General features: G+C 39.5%; 1 protein-coding gene across 6 annotated transcripts in view; it reads right to left on the reverse strand.

Annotated features, from left to right (window-relative positions):
- The window catches only part of ATRN (attractin), a 163,025-nt gene that overhangs the window by 57,581 nt on the left and 85,115 nt on the right, over positions 1 to 20,329 (reverse strand). For all 6 annotated transcript variants that reach the window (XM_024742914.1, XM_024742908.1, XM_024742910.1 and 3 more), the window contains exons 16-21: positions 18,947 to 19,166; positions 17,559 to 17,744; positions 16,803 to 17,036; positions 8,698 to 8,835; positions 5,562 to 5,655; positions 3,652 to 3,704 (exon numbers count right to left, since the gene is read on the reverse strand). In XM_024742914.1, the coding sequence (XP_024598682.1) occupies positions 3,652 to 3,704; positions 5,562 to 5,655; positions 8,698 to 8,835; positions 16,803 to 17,036; positions 17,559 to 17,744; positions 18,947 to 19,166 (925 nt within the window). The remainder of the gene's footprint in view (positions 1 to 3,651; positions 3,705 to 5,561; positions 5,656 to 8,697; positions 8,836 to 16,802; positions 17,037 to 17,558; positions 17,745 to 18,946; positions 19,167 to 20,329) is intronic.

Raw genomic sequence — 20,329 nt, forward strand, 5'->3', positions numbered from 1 at the left:
CCAGGAAAGCACTTTTGGCAAAGTCTGTGGGCAATGTCATTTTGTTTGAGTTAACCCACCAAAACCTCCTTGTATCATCACCCTGGTTGAGATTTTAGGCTCCAAGCTAACTTACCTAGAAATATTAATTGAGCATCTATTTATGCTTAAGGATACAAAGCTATAAATTAATGGTATAAAAGAAACCAAGACTCCAAGTAAAAATGGTTGATTCCAGGTTTGGGGCAAGGAATATGTGCCTCAGTTATCTTATTCTAGAAAGCAAGAAAGCATTCAAAGACTAATATAATGTAGCAAAAGAACATAGCTTGAAAAAGAGCCTACTGGCTAAAGATGGTATAATTTAATTCTAAGAAGTACTGCACAATTCAACAACCCGATTTAAAAATGGGCAAAGACTTGAATAGATATTTCTCCAAAGAAGATATACAAATGGCCAATAAGCACATGTAAAGGTGCTCAACATCAATGATCATTAGGGAAATACAAATCAAAACCACAATGAGATAACACATCACCTGTAGTAGGATGGCTACCACCAAAAAAAGTGTTGGTGAGGATGTGGAGAAATTGGAACCCTTGTGCACTGCTGGTGGGAATGGTGCAGCTGCTGTGAAAAACAGTATGGCAGTTCCTCAAAAAATTAAAATAGAATTACCAAATGATCCAGCAATTCCACTTCTGAGTATATACCAAAAGAACTGAAAGTAGGATCCTGAAGGGCTATTTGTACAACCATGTTCATAGCAGCCAAAGAGATCATAGCCCAATGGTGGAAGCAAACCAAGTGTCCATCAACAGATGAATGGATAAACAAAATATGGTATATACATTCAATGGAATATCACTCAGTCTTAAAGAGAAAGGAAATTGTGACACATGCTACCACATGAATGAACCTTGAGGACATTACACTAAATGAAATAAATGGATCACAAAAAGACAAATACTATATATTTCCACTTATATGAAGTACCTAGAATAGTCAAATTCATATAGACAAAGTAGAATGGTGGTTGTTAGAGGGCAGGGGAAGAGGGAAATGGGGAGTTGTTGGTAAGTTTAAACTGTTCAAAAAATTGCCAAATGATTTTCCAAAGTGGAAAACCATTTTATATTCCCACAAAAAATTTAAAAGGGTTTCACTTTCTCCACATCATTGCAAAAACTTGGTATTGGCTTTTATTTTTCAAGATAGAAATATAAGTTACCAGATTACAAAAAATTAATTGATATGGTTTCAGGTTTCACATTATAAACTAACCTTTAAGATATAACAGGTTGCCTGGCTTTGATATGGTATCAAAGGATAATACCCAGTTACCTGAAAAGGTTATTAAAACACTCCATCCATTTCTAACTATATGTCTGGTGGGGCCAGGTTCTTTGTGTGTGTACTTTAACCAAAGAGACATAGTGCAACAGATTGAATGCAGAAGCATATATGAGAATCCAGTTGTCTTTTATTAAGCCACTGTATTGGCTTTTGATTCTAGTCATTCTAGGGATGTATCTCACTGTGTGTTTGGTTCTTTTTTTTGGCTGCATTGGGTCTTTGTTGCTGCGTGCGGGCTTTCTCTAGTTGTGGCTAGCGGGGGCTACTCTTCGTTGTGGTGCATGGGCTTCTCATTGCAGTGGCTTCTTTTGTTGCAGAGCACGGGCTCTAGGCAGGTGGGCTTCAGTAGCTGTGGTGCGTGAGTTCAGTAGTTGTGGCTCACGGGCTCTAGAGCACAGGCTCAGTAGTTGTGGCACATGGCCTTAGCTGCTCAGCGGCATGTAGGATCTTCCCGGACGAGGGCTCGAACCGGTGTCCCCTGCATTGGCAGGTGGATTCTTAACTGCTGCGCCACCAGGAAAACCCCCTCATTGTGTTTTGTTTTGTTTTTTAATTTATTTAATTTATTTACTTTTGGCTGCATTGGGTCTTCGTTGCTGTGCGTGGGCTCTCTCCAGTTGCGGCAAGCGGGGGCCACTCTCCGTTGCAGTGCACGGGCCTCTCGTTGCGGTGGCCTCTCCCGTTGCAGAGCACGGGCTCCAGGTGCGCGGGCCTCAGTTGTTGTGACACGTGGGCTCAGTAGTTGTGGCTCGTGGGCTCCAGAGCGCAGGCTCAGCAGTTGTGGCGCACGGGCCTAGTTGCTCTGCGGCAATGTGGGATCTTCCCGGACCAGGGCTCCAACACGTGTCCCCTGCACTGGCAGGCGGACTCTCAACCACTGCGCCACCAGGGAAGCCCCCTCATTGTGGTTTTAATACACATATCCCAAATGTCTAATAATGTTACACATTTCTTCATGTGCTTATTGGCAATTCGTCTATCTTCTTTGGTGAAATGTCTATTCAAATCTTTGTCTGTTTTTAACTGAAATTGTCCCCTTATCCAGTTGTAAGAGTTCTTTATATATTCTAAATATAAACTCTTAATCAAAGATACGCTTTGTAAACATTTTCCTTAGTCTGTAGCTTGTTTTTTACTTTTAAAAAAATTAATTAATTTATTTATTTTTGGCTGTGTTGGGTCTTCATTGCTGCGTGTGAGCTTTCTCTAGTTGTGGAGTGGGGCCTACTCTTCATTGCCGTGTGTGGGCTTCTCACTGTGGTGGCTTCTCTTGTTGTGGAGCAAGGGCTCTAGGTGCGTGGGCTTCAGTAGTTGTGGCATGCAGGCTTAGCAGTTGTGGCTCGCGGGCTCTAGAACACAGGCTCAGTAGTGGCACACGGGCTTAGCTGCTCCATGGCATGTGGGATCTTCCCAGACCAGGGATTGAACCCGTGTTCCCTGAATTGGCAGGCAGATTCTTAACCACTGCACCACCAGGGAAGTCCCTTGTTTTTTACTTTTTAAACAGTATTTTTTAAAAACACAAGTTTTAAATTTTGATAAGTCCCAATAAATGAGTTTTTCTTTTATGAATTGTGCTTTTCGTATCACATCTAAGAACCTTCCCATATACAAGGTCATGACGTTTTTCTCTTGTTTTTTTCTAGAAAAACACATTTATAGATTCTAGCTGGACATGAATTTTGAGTGGACATTATTTTACCCAGAAAAGCCAGTATATAATTATAACAGAATGTGAAAACATTAGCTCATTTTTCTTTGGTTCCATAATCTGACCTAGTATGTGGATTCTCCTACAGGAAGAAAATGCATTTACCCATAAGGACCTGGTCACCTTGCCAGATTTACTGTTCACTGTAAGTTAGTCACTAGATATTTTATTTTACATATTAGTTCCTAGAGAGGTAGTTAATACAAATCAGTTTCAGAGGGAATAACTTCAACTATATTTTAAGAATTCTGTTTTTGATCGATCCTAAAATATGACATATAATCACCCCAACCAGATAATGACAAATGACATAAGGTTTCAAGAGAATATAAATTAGGAAAGCCAGAGACGTATATCTCTGTACTCTTCCCTGATATCTGCTATGGACATACTGATATAAACCATAACCAGAATGAAAGCAGCTTAAAATAGTATTTACATATGTATTAAATTTAATAGAATGTAACACATCAAATTAGGCGACACTTCTATGGGTGGTTACTATATTCCTATAGCACTTACCATTCTCAAACCATGTTAAAGAAAATAATGTTTTACTGAACTACTTTGCTTCTAGACAAATGAGAACTGCAAAAACACTTACAGTAACACGTTCCTTTGAGAGGGTTTCCTTGGTATCGATTTTCTACTTCACATCTAGGGGGAAAAAAATGAAGATTATTTTCTGTTGTTACTTAAAACAGAATCTACATTCACTTTAAAATCAAGTAGATCTTTTTATATAAACTACCAGTTTTTGAGCCAGTACAATTACATTCTTCACTGTTACTCAAATCAGATGGACTAACAAGACTTTGCATTCATTTTCAATGCTGACTGCCCAGCAGTTCACACCACCACCAACTGATAAACATTTGCCAAAGCACATGAGATAAATTCAAATAAAATAAAATTTAGATCCTATTTATTATCACGAAAAACACATGTTCACTTTTGTATGGACTAAATATTCTTCTACAAGTGCAGTTAAAACATTTTTCAAATTGACTTACCTGTGGTTAGTTGCTAATAAAGTAATTAAGTTTTTATCCATTTTGGAATGTGTGGGTGTGGATGAGACTGTGGCAAAGGCAAACTGTTTAGAAGAGATTATGCCAAAAGATGTAAATGGTGGCTAAGTGGAAGAACGGCTATCTTACATGTGTTTTTCTCCTAGGGCCATCTAGCTGTCTGTTTTTATTACTGCAATAAAATCAGAGCTGTTATTGAAAAAAAATAAAAACATTTTTCATATATTCATTTTTCACTTTTCCTGGATAAATTGAACCTGTTCTTTAAATACAAGTGAGAGAAGGCTAAAAACCAAGAATCACTTAAAAAATAAAAAACCAAAAACAACCCTTGGACATGGTTCATCAGTCTGGAGAAAAAAATAAGTTCTAGTAAAAAAGAATTATTAATTTCCTCATAAATATCATCTATGAACATCAGTAAAACCCAGGCTCCCACTTTACAAAGTGATTCAGGCAGGCACAATAGCTATGAACTGTGAGGAAAGGAGGGGAAAGCTTGGGTCAAGTACTTTTGCCAGATAAATAATACAAGGATGTTGTGTCTTTTTATCTAGAGTGATTATCAGCACTTGTTTATATTTAAAATTTCCTAAAGAGAAAGTCTTTCACTAGACCTACACTTCATTTCTTTGTTGTATACCATTAACTGAAGGCAGGGGTGATTAATTTTGCTCTATTACATTTTTCTATTTAAAGGAACCTAGATTTAAAAATTAAATTTAGAGCTTATTTTATGAGGTTTTCTGGTGAGGGAGAGAGAAACTGGGGAATAATCTCTCTTGTTTCAACTCACCAGGACACTAAAAACAATTACCACTAGCCTCACTATTGATAGATGGGGAAAATGAGGCTTAACACCTCATTTTAAGTGATTTGCTTCAACAGCACCCTACTCAGTGGAGGCACAGCCAGGGCTGAATCCCCACATCTGCCTGATGCTGTTTGCATCCTCATGGATGGGAACCCCAAACTCTTCCCCGAAACATGTTTGACATACTTCACCAAGGAAAATGCTAGAACAGGGAGGGTGTGTTAAAGGCAAGATGACCTCTCTACTATTAGACAACCAAAATGCCAAATAAAATACTGTCCTGGAACACCAGCTCTTCTAACTCTATCTTTTAGGAATATCTCCTGACATGACAAAAATCAAGTCGTTACTGAAGTTAAAAGACTAATCCAAGTCAGCAAGCAAGGAACTGTCAGTGTCACTCAAACATAAAATTGTGATTTAAAGAGCCATTAAGGAATTACTGCTAAACTGACAACCTTCCCAGTATGGAGGGTGACTAAATTACACCTATCTGAAGTAGAAAGGGCAAAATTTCAAATCAGTCAACTTGGGGATCCCTCAGAGCCCACGGCAACAAGGCCCAGAGAAAAAAGGGTGGCTCTTGGGGTTCAGGCAGTTTCACAGCCCCATGGCCCTCCCTTGATGAGGTGTGGCCTGTGGCAGGAGTCCCGGGAGTGTGGTACTCACAGCTGGCACTCGTCCCCCTTGACACCCTTGGTGGTGCAGAAGCACTTGCCCGTGTTGGTATTGCACAGCGACGCGTGCCCATTGCACTTGCATGCTGGGGAGAAGGAAAAGGAAAGCAGGTAGTCACAACTGGCTTAAAAGATTACCACTATTAGAGACTTTCCCTAAAACAAATAATAGTATCTCAACTGGATTCAACAGGAAAGGCAGGTAAAATAAATGCATTCATTTAAGGGGTACAATTCTTGTTTTTTAGCTAGTGATTTATCTCAAATAATGTCAAGGCAACATTAAAGAAGCCAAAGTCACAGGCCAGGAGGAAAGAGAAACGTCAGTGTCTGCTGCCAATGAGGTCATCCCTCTGCAAAAGACTTTGCAAAGATCTTTGCAATAGACTCTGTTTTTCACTATCACCATTCTCTCATTCACTCAATAAACATTTCTGAAGCATCTCCAGTGTGGCACACAGACTAAGTCCCCATCCTCATAGAGACCTCTGAGCGATGACTGCCCTCTGGGGAGAGGGTTGGTCTGGCTAAGCTCTGCCTTAGCTGAGGAGACTTCTCCACAATGGCCACGCTTCTGAGGCAGGATTCCAATGGCAGGTCAGTGCTTCAGCGGCCCTCTAGATTCACACCCTTGTCTGCCTTCTTCTTCCTTAACAGCAAGTGACTCTTTTCATCTCCCTCATCTAGCCACCAACACATCTCCACCTTCTTTCATCCAGCACATAGGTGTGAGCTATGACAAACTTTATACTTCAGGTGAAATAAATGAATCCTTTTGCTCAATACCTTTTCACTCTACAAACTGTTTTTCTGTGAATAAATTTAAAGTATTAAGCTGGAGACAGGTGTACTTTTAAAAGAAATCCGGTGGGGAAAAAAAAATCCAAAGAAACCTATGAATAGAATAGTGCAGTGGGGAAGAAAATTTATGCTGGAATAAGAAACACTAGCGTTCAACTCTGGGCTCTACTGAGGATGGAGAGAGGTGCAGTGTGTTAACAAAAGCAAAGGCCTAAACTTCAGTTTGCCTGAGTTTGAATTCAGGTCCCTCCACTTAGCTCCCTTTCTAAGTCAGCCTCCTCATCCATGTGACAGGGATAATAACAGTGCCTATCCTGTAGGGTTTTGGGGAGGATTAAATGAGATAACACATGAATAAAACACAGTAAGGATTCAAAAAATCATCGCTGTTATCCATAGCTTAAGGACTATACAATTCTAAGAAGAAAACATTAAAGACTTGGTGTCACTCGCAGTATTTTTAAATCATGCTTTCTATCATGGATTGCGACTCTGAAAAATAAAGCTAGCTCTGAGTTCTGAACAACTGTACTCGGGCCCCACAGATGCCACAGAGGAGAATGTAATTTTTCTAAGATGAGAGCTGAAGATATGGGGACGATGGTACCCTCACAGTGGCACAACCAGGCCCAACAGCTAAAGTCACACATCCTGGATATGGTTCTCAGCATGGCCAAATCTCAGTGAGACCTTGGGCAGGCTACTTGATCCTGGGGATAATAAAAGCAGCACTGTCTCAGGTAGCTACCAGCACAATGCCTTGTATATACTCACCACTCAATAATGTCAGGTACTCTGATTTCTGTCTAATGGATGAAATCTATTCACAAAGAGTGAAAAAAGTTTTACTTAACACCTTTTAATCTGAGCAAGAAATTTTACTTAAGAGTGGTAAGAAAGGACATCAGAAGAGTAATAATAATTGCTCACATCTACCTGTTATGTCCTGCTGACTGCTTTCAACAACCACCCTACTATCCCCATTTTACAGATGAAGAAACTAAACCCCAGAGAGGTTCCACTAGGACACTAACTCTCTTCTGGATGCTCTGGGGTCAGATTCTCAAGAACCATGCTAAGGAGTCTGGAGGTGGGATGTGACGAGTAGGTAGAGATTTTCCTTTCTTATTTATTTTCCTACTCAGACCTGATGGGTCTTTCCACTATAAACTAGAACAAACCAAAAAGGAGTTTATTGGTATCACTTGTCATTTTAAAAAATATAATTTGTGTACTAACAATAAAGTGTCCTATTGCTTACAGGAATCTATTTGACATGTATGGGGAAACATGGGACTACTTAAATCTTTAAAAATAGTAGAAGTATTGAGGAGTCCAGCTCCTGGTTAAAAAGGTACATGTGATTTTTGAGGCCGAACCATAGACAATGACAAAGGCTTTCCCTAGTGGGCCATACCAGGAAAGCTGCCCTCCCCACACCAGCCTGGGTGGAAGTCTCTGAGGGGGGCTGAGTCAAGGTCTCAGGTCACCTGGCCGGCCACTCTCTTTCACATATTTGCATTCCTAGCTCAGGAACCTTCATTCCTAGGTCTCTTTATCTGAGGCCTTGGGCAGAGGTCTTCTTCAGTCACCTCTGCTGAGCTTCCATATGGAGGAGGAGGGGAACCTCAAAGAGGCTTTATCCACTCAGTCCCAGGTACTTTTCCACTCTTAGTCCTTCCCCTTCACCCTCCCTCCCGACCCCAGGGGCCATAAAAGGCTTTTTGCTGGGCCTTTTTGTTCAGGGCTCCCTTAACAACAAGTTTTCCCTGAAGCCTATGCTGATCCACTTGACGCTCAACCAGAGCACCATTCCAGGAGGGAAAGTGGAACAAGGGGAGTCAGTGCTTTCTCCAGTGTAAGCCTCTTGCTTATACCATCACAGTAAGTGATTAAAGGCTTAACTCCCTCATTTTTTTCTTTTTAATATTTATTTATTTGGCTGCGCTGGGTCTTAGTTGTGGCATGTAGGATCTTCGTTGCCTCACGGGGGATCTTTAGTTGTGGCATGCAGGCTTATAGTTGCGGCATGTGGGATCTAGTTCCTTAACCAAGGATCGAACCCGGGCCCCCTGCATTGAGCGTGCAATCTTAACCACTGGACCACCAGGGAAGTCCTTCATTTTTGACTAGTTGCTTTAATGGCTACTCTGACACCAGGCAGCTCTGCTCTCTCTCCCCCAACTCAGCTGAGCTCCTGACAAGTATAACTTAAGAAATGCAATATCTGAAACCAAGTGGCTTTTTTCCTCCAAGATATACAAGTCAAACAGATGCATTATGTGCCACCTGGTTTGCAATCAGTAACCCTGAAAAATTTGACTTACGTTGACATTTTCCCCCATTGGTCGGATCACCATAGAAGCCAGATATGCAGGTCTCACAATGCTTGCCCGTGGTCAGGTTCTCACACTTCTCACAGATACTCTGATTAACGCATTTGCTGTGGCCATTGCACTGGCAAGCTGAAAGAAAGAATTTTAAGGGGCTTTTCCTATGGTAGAGCTGGGTGGAGTACGTTCCACAAGATTTATTTGCAACTATCTAAGTTCCTTATTGCTTCTAAATAATCATCAAAACTACTAAAAACTAGTTTGAGAAATAAGATCAAAACATCAAAAAAAAAGCTAATTCAGGAAAATCAGAAATATACCAAGCAAGGTGGAAGTCCAGAGCCATTAAAAAAAAAGTTTTTGTTGTTATTAATTGTAAAAATAATATATGCTCATGATAGTAAATTTGAAAAATACAAGGAAAGGGAAAAAAAATCATATACAATTTCACCACCCAGAGATCACCGTCCACATTTGGATCCTTCCTTCCAGTATTTTTTTCTATACAGTTTTACACAGTTGTGTTCATATTAATATTCAATTTTGATTTTTTAAAATGTAGATCACAATTATTTTACCACATTATTTTACCTATCATAAACAAAACTTTAAATGGCAGAATGATTTCTATGAAGCCAAACAGTCACTTAACCATTACATTTTGATATTTAGTTTGCTTTCAATTTTTCATTTTTAGAAAAATAACCATGTTTATATGTAAACATTTCTATAAGTGGAATTACTGATTCCTGATGCATACAGGAGTTTACAACTAGAAAGGCATATGAGGCCTGGACCTCTCAGGGCTGCTCAGGACAGTTGCGCACCGCATACTTCAGGTGGGGCCACTCATGTAGTGCACAACCTGTAAGCAGACCTGTCTTTTTTTCTCCTTAGCTCTATTGAGACATAACTGACATATAACATTGTGTAAATCTAAAGTGCACATTTAAAGTATACAATGTGTTGATTTGATACACTTACTGCAAAATGATGACCACCATAGCTATACTAACACCTGCATCATGTCACATAATTACCATTTCTTTTTTGTGGTAAAACATTTAAGATCTGCTCTTTTACAGATCTGTCTTGATTGGTCAATGTCATACAGTCTCCACCTTGACAACTTTCCATGGCCTTGCACCTGTTCTGTTTACCCACCTGCTTTCTACCCCATCCCTGTAGGTATCTGAGTTGTTTTAAATAGACTGCAACTGAAGAACTTAAAAATGACTACATCAAATATTCCACCAAAATTGCTTAAGATCTGGGGACTATACATGTTTTTCCTGTGAAGATGAGCAACTGTGCATATAGCAAAAGGGCAAAGCACAACACCAAAAAAATGTAATACCTAAAATCATTTACCAAAATATCTGTATTCTGGTTCAAGATAAAAAGATTGAACAAATGCTTCTCTCTCTCTTCCCCTTCAAGATCTCACTGAAATTATAGAAGAAATGTAAAAACAAGGGTTTGGGATAAGAGGAAAAGGTGCTATGAGAAGTACTGAGAGATACTTCTGACGCACTGAATTTCTAGCCAGAACGCCCGAAGTGGGGAGGCACATGGCACAACCATGAACATGCCAAATGCATCCACACACCTGGTCCGTTGCTCCTTCCTTCCTCCACTGTGGAAGGAATGCAGACTATTCAACAACAGCCAGAGCAGACCAGAGCTGGAGAGCCCTGGTACTAGCTAGTCAGCCTCTCCCTTAGGATATCACACCACACCTTCACGACACCCAGGTACTCATAAGCCTAGACATTCAGTTATAAATACAAATCAACCTTGAGGAATCACTAGTATGAGAAAATCATCAACCTAAAAGCACCACCTAGATAAACACACAGAACGACTAACTCTGAAGGAAGGATTAATGCAAGAAACTTAAAAGAATGAAAAATACTAATTTTAGCAAATTCAAGGAGGCTTCAGAGATCACTGCATTCATAAAATAAGAAAGCAAGCTCTGGAACAAACTTTCACAATATTTAGAGACCCTGCAAAATGAAAAGGATAAAACAAAATCAGACACAAACAAAAACCCTTCAATAGATTAAACAGGAGAACACATATAGCCAAAAAGCTACTTGCCAGAAAATATGCCAACAAATTTGATCACTTAGATGAAATAGAAAAATTCCTATAAAATACAGGTTACCTAAACTGACTCAAGCAGAAATAGAAAAGCTGCCTGTATTATACTTTACTTACCTATACTAAGAGATTGAATGAATAATCAAAAATCTTCCCACAAAGAAAAATCCAAGCCCAGATGGCTTCACTGGTGGATTCTACCAGTACTTAAAGAAGAATTAATACCAATCCTTTTGCAAACTCTTTCAGTAAATACAAGAGGAGGGAACACTTCCCTACTCACTCTGAAGCCAGTACTACCCTGGTACCAAAGCCAGACAGTCATAACAAGAAAGAAAATTATAGAACAGACCTATATCTCTCATGAAAATAGACACAAAATACCCACCTAGCAAACTAAATCCAGCAACACAGTAAAAAGGATTATGCATCATAAGCAAATGGGCTTTATCCCAGGAATGAATGACTGGTTTAATATCCTTAAATCAATTAGTATAACATAATATTAATAAACTAAAGAACAAAACCACATCATCATTGTGATACAGAAAATGCATTTGACAAAATCCAGCACCCAGTCATGACAAAAGCCCTCAAAAATCTAGGAATAGAAGTAAAATTTCTCAACCTGATAAAGGACAAGTACGAAAAAACTAAGGCCAACATCATACATAATGGAAAAAGACTGAATTCTTTCCCTCTAAGATCAGGAACAAGAGAATGACGTCCACTCTCACCACTTTTATTCAACATTGTACTGGAATTTCTAGCCAGGCCAATTAGCACCCCTAAAATTTTTTTTTAAAAAGGTATCCAGATAGGAAAGACAGTAAAACTGTCTTTCTTAGTAAACAACACAACCTTGTATATAGAAAACCCTAATCCACTAAAAAACTAGTAGAAATAATGAGTTTAGCAAGGTTGCACAATACAAGATTAACATATTGTATTTCTACATATTAACAATGATCAGAAAACTAAATTAAGATAATTCCATTCACAATACCATGAAGAAGAATAAAATACTTTGTATAGTAAATTTACCAAAATAAGCATAAGATATATACATTGAAAACTTTATAAAACACTGCTGAAAGAAAATAAAAAACTAAAGAAATGAAAGACATTCCAGGTTCGTAAACTAAAAGGCTTAATTAATATTGTTAAGATGGTAATATACCCCCAGTTGGTCTATAGATTCAATGCAATCTCTATCAGATGTCAGCTGGCTTTCTGTTGATGTTACTGAAACTGACAAGTTCATCCTAAAATTCATATGGAAATTCAAAGAACCCAGAACAGCCATAACAATCTAGGAAAATAAGAACAAAGTTGGAGGACTCAGACTTCCCAATTTCAAAACTTACTACAAAGCTACAGAAATCAAGTGTGTGATATCAGCATAAGGACAGACATATAGGTCAATGCAATAGAAATGAGAGTCCAGAAATAAGTTCTTACATTCAACTAATTTTCAACAAATGTGCTCCCAAAATTCAATAGTAAAAAAATAGTCTTTTCAACAAATGGTGCAGGGACAACTGGTTAACTACATGCAAAAAGATAAATTTGGACCCCTACCTCACACCATATACAAAAATTAACTCAAAATGAATTATGGAACTAAATACAAAGAGATAAACCTATGTAACCTTAAAGAGAAAACACAGGAGTAATTGTGATTTTTGGGTTAGTCAGGCACTGACTTCTTAGATACAATACCAAAAGCACATGGGATAAACGAAATCTTTTGTATTTCAAAAGATACCATCGAGAAAGTACGTAAAGCAATTATACCCCAATAAAGATGTTAAAAAAAAAAAAAAAAAAGAAAGAAAGAAAAAAGAGGGCTTCCCTGGGGGCGCAGGGGTTGAGAGTCCACCTGCTGATGCAGGGGACATGGGTTCGTGCCCCGGTCCGGGAAGATCCCACATGCCGCGGAGCGGCTAGGTCCGTGAGCCATGGCTGCTGAGCCTGGGCGTCCGGAGCCTGTGCTCCGCAACAGAGAGGCCACAACAGTGAGAGGCCCGTGTACCGCACCCACTCCCCCAACCAAAAAAAAAAAAAAAAAAAAAAAAAAAAAAAAAGAAAGTAAAAAGAAACCCACGGAATGGGAGAAAATATTTGCAAACTGTATAACCAATAAGGGACTTGTATCTAGATTCATAATGAACTCTAATACGTCAACAGTAAAAAGATAATGTAATTTAAAACTGGGCAAAGAATTTGAATAGACAGTTCTCCAAACACATACAAATGGCCAACAGGATGCTCAACTTCATTAGTCATTAGGGAAATGCAAGTCAAAACCACAGTGAGATACCATTTCTCATATACTAGAACAGCAACAATCAAACAGACACAAGTATTGATAAGGATGTGGAGAAATCTGAACCTTTCTATACTGCTAGTGAGATTGAAAAATAGTACAGCTACTTTGGAAAACTTTGTGCCCATTATTCCCTATTTCTTTCCCTGGCCCTAGGCAACCACTAATCTACTTTTTGTCTCTATATATTTGCCCGTTTTTGGACATTCCATATAAGTGATATCATATAATATATAGCCTTTGTATCTGACTGCTTTTGCACAGCATATTTTCGAGGTTCATTCATGTTGCAGAATATATCAGTACTTTATATTCCTTTTTATTGCCAAATAGTATTCCATTGTATGAATGTACCACATTTTGTTTATCCACTCGCTGGCTGACAGACATCTGGGTTGTTGCCACTTTTGTCTATTATAAATAATACTTCTATGAGCACTCCGTACAAGTTTTTTTTTTTTTTTTAATTTATTTATTTATTTATTTATTTTTATTTTTGGCTGTGTTGGGTCTTTGTTGCTGCGCGTGGGCTCTTCTCTAGTTGCGGCGAGTGGGGGCTACTCTTTCTCGCGGTGAGCAGGCTTCTCACTGCAGTGGCTTCTCTTGTTGCGGAGCACGGGCTCTAGGTGCACGGGCTTCAGTAGTTGTGGCTTGCGGGCTCTAAAGCGCAGACTCAGCAGTTGTGGTGCACCGGTTTAGTTGTGCTGCGGCATGTGGGATCTTCCCGGACCAGGGCTTGAACCCGTGTCCCCTGCATTGGCAGGTGGATTCTCAACCACTGCACACCCAGGGAAGCCCCTCAGTACAAGTTTTTGTGTGGACATATATTTTCAATTCTCTTGGGTATATACTGGGCTATATGATGGATCTATGTTTAACTTTTTGAGGAACTGCCAAATTGTTTTCCAAAGTGGCTCCAGCATTTTACATTCCTACCAACAATTTATGAGAATTCCAGTTTCCTAAATGATGTGGAGCATCTTTTCATGTGCTTATTTGAGTTTAAAGAGTTCTTTATGTATTCTGGACATTAGCTTCTTATCAGACATATAATTTGTAAATATCTTCCTATATCCTGCGTATTTTCATTTTACCTGATATATTCTTGATATTAGTGGAAAAGCACAAATTTAACTATTTCATTAATCAAACCGCTAGTAGATTAGAAATGCAACTGTAGATCCTCCAAAATCTTAGGAAAAAAGGAACAAAGAGAATTTAATCCAGTTCTGTAGATAAAAAGCTGGTTTCTCATTTTATTTTGCATTTTCCTGCTCTACTTCCTTTTCTGAGAATGACTTTATATACTTTTGATAGGAACAGGATAAAGGGAGAAAGTAGGTGATTAAATAGTTAATCCCACTAGGGGACTGTAAGTGGAAAAAAATATGGGAGACCTCTGTAAGTTAATGATCACTCAAGAAAGCAGGTTTGCTTAACCATAAAACTAAGCAGGCCTGCTTAGCAACAAAACCATGCAACAGAAGCATGAGACACGCCCCCAAACAATAAAACAATGGTGGCATGAGACCCACATCCTGCCCAGTAAGCTCGTAAGTTAATGACCCCTAGGACATGCTGCTCTCTGCACACATAAAAAACAATAATTTATGGAAGGGTGACATTCAAAGTGAAAGACCCTTATTGTACTGAAACCTAAAATAATTTTTCCATAATGTCATGACAGTCCTGGCTTGACCATGTAGGGACAAGAAAACTCCCCTGCCCAACCTGGAGGAGGAGCTTATGATGGAAGCCTGATGTCTACTCAAGAACGAGGAAGAAGGTGGTCTTTTCCCCCACCCCATTTTTCCTTTGATTATAAATCTGTAGCCCACTAAGTTCTCGGAGTGTGGCACCCTCTTGCCAGCTCACTTGTAAGCCTCACAAGTGTCCTATTCTAATAAATCCCTTCTTATCTATCACTTAGCATCTAGATGAATTCTTTCTGTGCTGAGATATAAAGGACTGGAGCTCCTTGGAGCGCCATGGCGCTCACCCCCAACCCCCGGGGAAAAGACAACTAGCGGTTTCACTTTGCCCACTTTTTCTGTTGGGTCGACATTCAGCTTTATTTTTCTGGAGGGTAGAGGTTTACATACTCTGGATGATAATCATTTGTTATATACCCTGCAGATATTTTCTTCCAGTCTGCCTGTGGCCCTTTATCTTTGTTTACAGTAGTCTTTCCCTTATAGAAGTCCTCACAAAGAACCCAGTGCTCAGGGGCAATGTCTGGCAGGTTCTTGGAGAAATTCTTATCCACTCATCTCTTGGGAGTCTTTGCACCTGCCTAGCATCTCCCAACTGCTCTGGAGGCCCATCAGTACATTCCTGAGATTTACTGAAAGTTTGAATCAAAGGTCAATTTTTCAGGTTGGTTTCTCAGGACAGCTACCATAGCAGGTCTAGGATCAAGGTTTAGGTCAACTCAAGGTTTGTTCCTTCTGGCATCAACCATTGGAAAGGATAGGAAGGAAGGAGAAGGAGAAGGGAAAGGAGAGAGGGAAGGAGTGGGGAGGGGAGAAGAGGGCAAAGAGAGGGGAGGAGGGAGAGAGGGAGGCAGGCAGGCAGGCTGAATTTTTCCTTTTTTCTTCATGTCAAAGGGAAAGAGATGGTTTTCCTTCTCCCTTTTCTTAGAGCATTTCAGTAAGAAAACCTGTATTAAAAAACCCTTCCTGTTCCTTTGATATGTATATGTATGTACATTTTTAAACCTAAATAAGCCTCTAGTCAGCACTACAAAGCAGAGATGTTTTTCTTAAGTGCTTAAGAGCCATCTCTTTGAAATGTACACATCAAGGAAGCCAGCCCCCCTCCCCTTGCTGTGGGAATGGGTCCAAACTGTAACCACCTGCTTGCCTTAAAGATACAAGTTTGTTTTCTCCTTTGGGTAAAGGCAATTAACTAACCTCGGTGGCCTCCCCAATTACCAGGTAAATTCAGAATGAACTGTGAAGGAATGTAGAGCAAATAGTGCTGTCAAATCCTCACATGAAGACAAGTTATCTTCATTTTGAGAACATGTATATAATGGATTATATACGCTGGGATATTTAAAAGGGTAGAATTTCCCTCTGTTTTTGCAATCTCATTAGTGGATTGCTGCGATGTGGGCCACAACCTGGTTTAATGCTTATTCAATAATAAAACTGTTTCTTTCTTTTCTACATCTGTGGAGAGGAATTTCTGGGTTGGCAGTAGATTTTATTTTTAATTTTTCCCCTAACAATTGTCACAATGTATTTTTAAGTAAAAAGCAAACTGTAGAACAATATATCATATGCATAGTGTACAGCACAGTATTTTTATTTTAAAAACTATACATCTAGAGGTATCTATATTATACTGTTAAAAGTTTTTCCTTCTAGAGACGAGAAGAGGAATTCTAGTTTTTATTTTACCTACATCTGTAATAGTTGATTTTTTACAATGAACTCATTTCAATACTTTTGTAATGAAAGTTAGCAAGACAACTCACTTAAAGTCCTTAGTATTTTCATTAATTGACATTAAAAATATTTTTCACATGAAACAAATAGTTTCCTAAACTATCTGTTATTTTTTTCTTAAAGAAATCCATATAAATAATGTAGCTTTCAAGGCTTTATTCTTTGTAAATAGGTAGTGAAACACTTGATTTTGGATACACAAGACCTCTTACCTGGACAATGAATGAAAGACCAGTTGTATCTGCTGTCCTCCAGACACATGCTGGAATTGAGAAGGGGCTGTGGATAGGAATTTCCTGTAGGGGCCTGAGAAGGCATTTTCACTGGTCCTTTATAGGAGCCCTCTGTGCATTTCCCTTTGCCAGTATTGCTGGGATCAGTACACCAGCCACAGCCTGGTTGCTCCAAGCAGTGACTACAGGTACAGTAGCCTGAACAATTTTCAGCTGTAAAAAAACATAAGTTACAATTCACTATCATATGTAGTCTTAAATTCATTGTATTCAAATTACCTTTTTCTTTAACAGACTATTCAACTTCTGTGAGTCAAAATTCCTATTCTATTGTGATTGTTTAAATGACATAATAAAACTTTAAAAAGCCCAATATCTCGTCCAACATATAATAGAGACTCCTCCCTTCCTCTCTCAATCTCAGGATGTTTAGAGATCATCTCCTGGAAATAACTTCTTTATGAGTTAGGAGATTAAGATGTCGAAATATTACATGGATTGAGCAATATAATACTGAGGTTGGGCAAATTATTTCTGTACTCTGTGATCTATCCTACAGTTGTTTACTTGTGTCATTGTTCTTCATTCTGTATGCGGGTTCACTCAGGCAGTCTCTGGACAGTCCTGAGCAGGAGGTCAAGTCTGGTCTCATCCCTAGAATTTTCAGAGGCTGACAGCACTGCCCTACACACAGGAGTTGTCACCCATACTGCCTAGAGCTCACTTTTCACTCACGGGGGCAGCTGCTCATGGTATACCACTCCATACACTGGCCAAAAGGGAAGGAGGCCACGTAGGCATTGGAGTCCACGCACTGCTTCATGTTGCTGCACCACATGCACTCGGAGCTGCCGCTGGTACACTCCCCACATGCCGTCCGCAAGGCACATGGTGTCCGGCACTGCTTGGCACTGTGGTTCGCTAGGAAGTAAACCGAAGAGAGACACTTAGAGCTCCCACTATGTCAGCTAAGGTCAAAGGCTTTTCATTGTGGGTTGTGACCCACTAGTGTGTCATGAAATCAATTCAGTGGGTTACACTAAATGAAGAAGAAAATAGCAAGTCTTAGGTCATCAAGTACTATTTAGTCAAGTATATTTATATATTTGGGGGAAAAACAGTTTTTCTTTTCCAAGAGCATTAAGGACAGACACGAGGGAACAAGCTAATCTTTCCATATGAGTAGAGGTTCTAAAGGTCCTTATAATATAGGAGACCCAGGATGAACTTCAGGGGTTTTACAACCCACCTGAATATGCAAAATTGCATCTTTGTATATTCTGGGGGAAAAAGAACCACAGCATTCATTAAATTCACCAAAGCACTCAGGATCCAAACTGGCTGAAAAGTTTCCCTAGATATTATACTTTAAGGTGACCCCTACAGTGCTATGAATTCTCTTCCACACCTCTGTACTCCTCAGACAAATGACAGTACCTTCCTAAAATAAGACATGATGTCAATGGAGTCCAGCCTCCCAAAAGCAGCCACAGAATTCCAACTACTGCTTGTAAGTACCTCTGCAGGAGGAGGACACTGGTCTAGGGCTGCAAATGCCACCCCTGTGCCTGCCTTTAGGAAGCCTAAATGTGCCTAGAGAGCTTCAAGCCTGTGAAGCTACTCCAAGTGTCTGGTCCTTCAGCACCCTCCTGCAGCTTTATCATGCTGAAGGTTTGCTTCTGCTTCCTGACACAGAGCTACTCCCATCATTTTTCTCCCCACTGACACTATCTTTCTGCCCATTGTCCCTGCAGTGATCTGCTTGCTTTTCTGATCTTTTCTTTGGATTTTTTGTTCTTTCTTCCACAACATTTCCCTGCCAACACCAAGAAATTTGCCTTTCAGAGAAATTATCAATACTTTTTGTGGTCAACAAACCAATCAATCTCACGGTTAATCAGAATATTAGTGTTAGTTATTTTTGGTTTTGTTCATGGCTCACACTATTCAGAGTCAAACACTATTTCCTTCTGCTTTAAAAATTCTGTGTTACACTCTGCTTCATATGCTTGAAATCAATACTCCATCAGTTTTTCATGAAAATTTCATAATACTTAACTATGCCTTCTATAGTTTCTCTTTCAACGAACTTTCAGTAACGCATAATTCACCCATATACTTACCAGGTCTTTCACAGACACTACCATTGAGTGGGTTGATGCAGGTTGCAGCTTTTAAGCCCGAAGTACTGGGTTCGGACAAAATTCCACAGAATCCAGCATCACTGGGCTCAGATGGCATCCACTGTAGCAAACTATTTGTGAATGGGGACATATCTTCCCAGCACCAGTAGGACACATTGATCTTCCGAAGGCCAACCCACGGGGTTAAGGTGAGCTTGGACTGTAGGCAAAACAGGCACAGCTATGAATATAATCAATGTCTTGACCAAAACTGGATTCTAGACAAAAACCATTAAGTTACATACATCCAAAAGATAAAGGAAAACCTCCCTATCCCGATTCAGCCATGGTAGATTACTGCAGACCATCATTTTTCTGTTACATATCATGCCTGGCACTTTAATATGGCCATTTTACAAAGGACAGAAATACAGTTCGGAGAAGACATCAATATCAAAGTAATAATCAAGTTCCTAAATTTCTACATGCTATGACAAATGCTATGAAGGAATGACCAAACCCAACTTGGTTTAAATGTCTATTTATACATGAAATCATCGTATCGATATTTATGAAATACTGGTTATATGCCTATCATTATCTAAGCCTGTTTTGGAAGCTCTGGCTAGTTCAGGCTTAGATAAATGATGATTAAAGATTCCCACCTTCAGCTGGGGAGGTGGGGGGTATTGGCTGTCACCAAATTTATAGAGAAAATAGGACAATGAATTCCTGGGAAAGTCTGTCTCAGATGCCACATGTAGCCAAAACCCAGACCCCACTTCCTATGTCCTTCCCAAGGAAGTGCTTCCCATTCCTCCTACCTGCTTGACATTTCCCCCTAACTTCTCTATACCAAAGACAATGTTGTTGAAAGAGCCGTTGTCTTGTATCTACTTGATTGAGGGTAGGACCACAGCTCTAGGACTCTGGACTAAAAAAGACAAAATGTGATTGTGGAATATCAACTACAAGCTGCCTGAGAGTACTGGGTGGACAGGAAGAGAACTTGGGGACTTTCTGTGCTCAGAAACTCCTGATAAGAAGATGCCCTCTCCTTTTGGGTTGGTCAGATCTAAGAAAGACCCAAATGGATGTCTATTTCTTAGGATGATTAGCATTAAATCATATTACACACTGTAATAATACCTGAAATCTGAGAGACTCAGGTGGCTTAATTCAGCTCAGCTAATTAGTAATGGCATTCCCCTCCCCCACCCCAACAGAACATAGGGATAAAACAGATATGAAATCATCTACTGATGTCACAGGATATGTGCATATGTAAACATGTTACTGTTCAATACACATGTAATTATTGATATATCTTATAATTTAATGGAATATGACTAATAAAAATAAGGTGTTGGAAATTTAAAGATA

This window comes from Neophocaena asiaeorientalis, unplaced genomic scaffold (genome assembly GCF_003031525.2).
Source record: "Neophocaena asiaeorientalis asiaeorientalis breed wild unplaced genomic scaffold, Neophocaena_asiaeorientalis_V1.1 scaffold82, whole genome shotgun sequence".
Classification (NCBI taxonomy): Eukaryota; Metazoa; Chordata; class Mammalia; order Artiodactyla; family Phocoenidae; genus Neophocaena; species Neophocaena asiaeorientalis.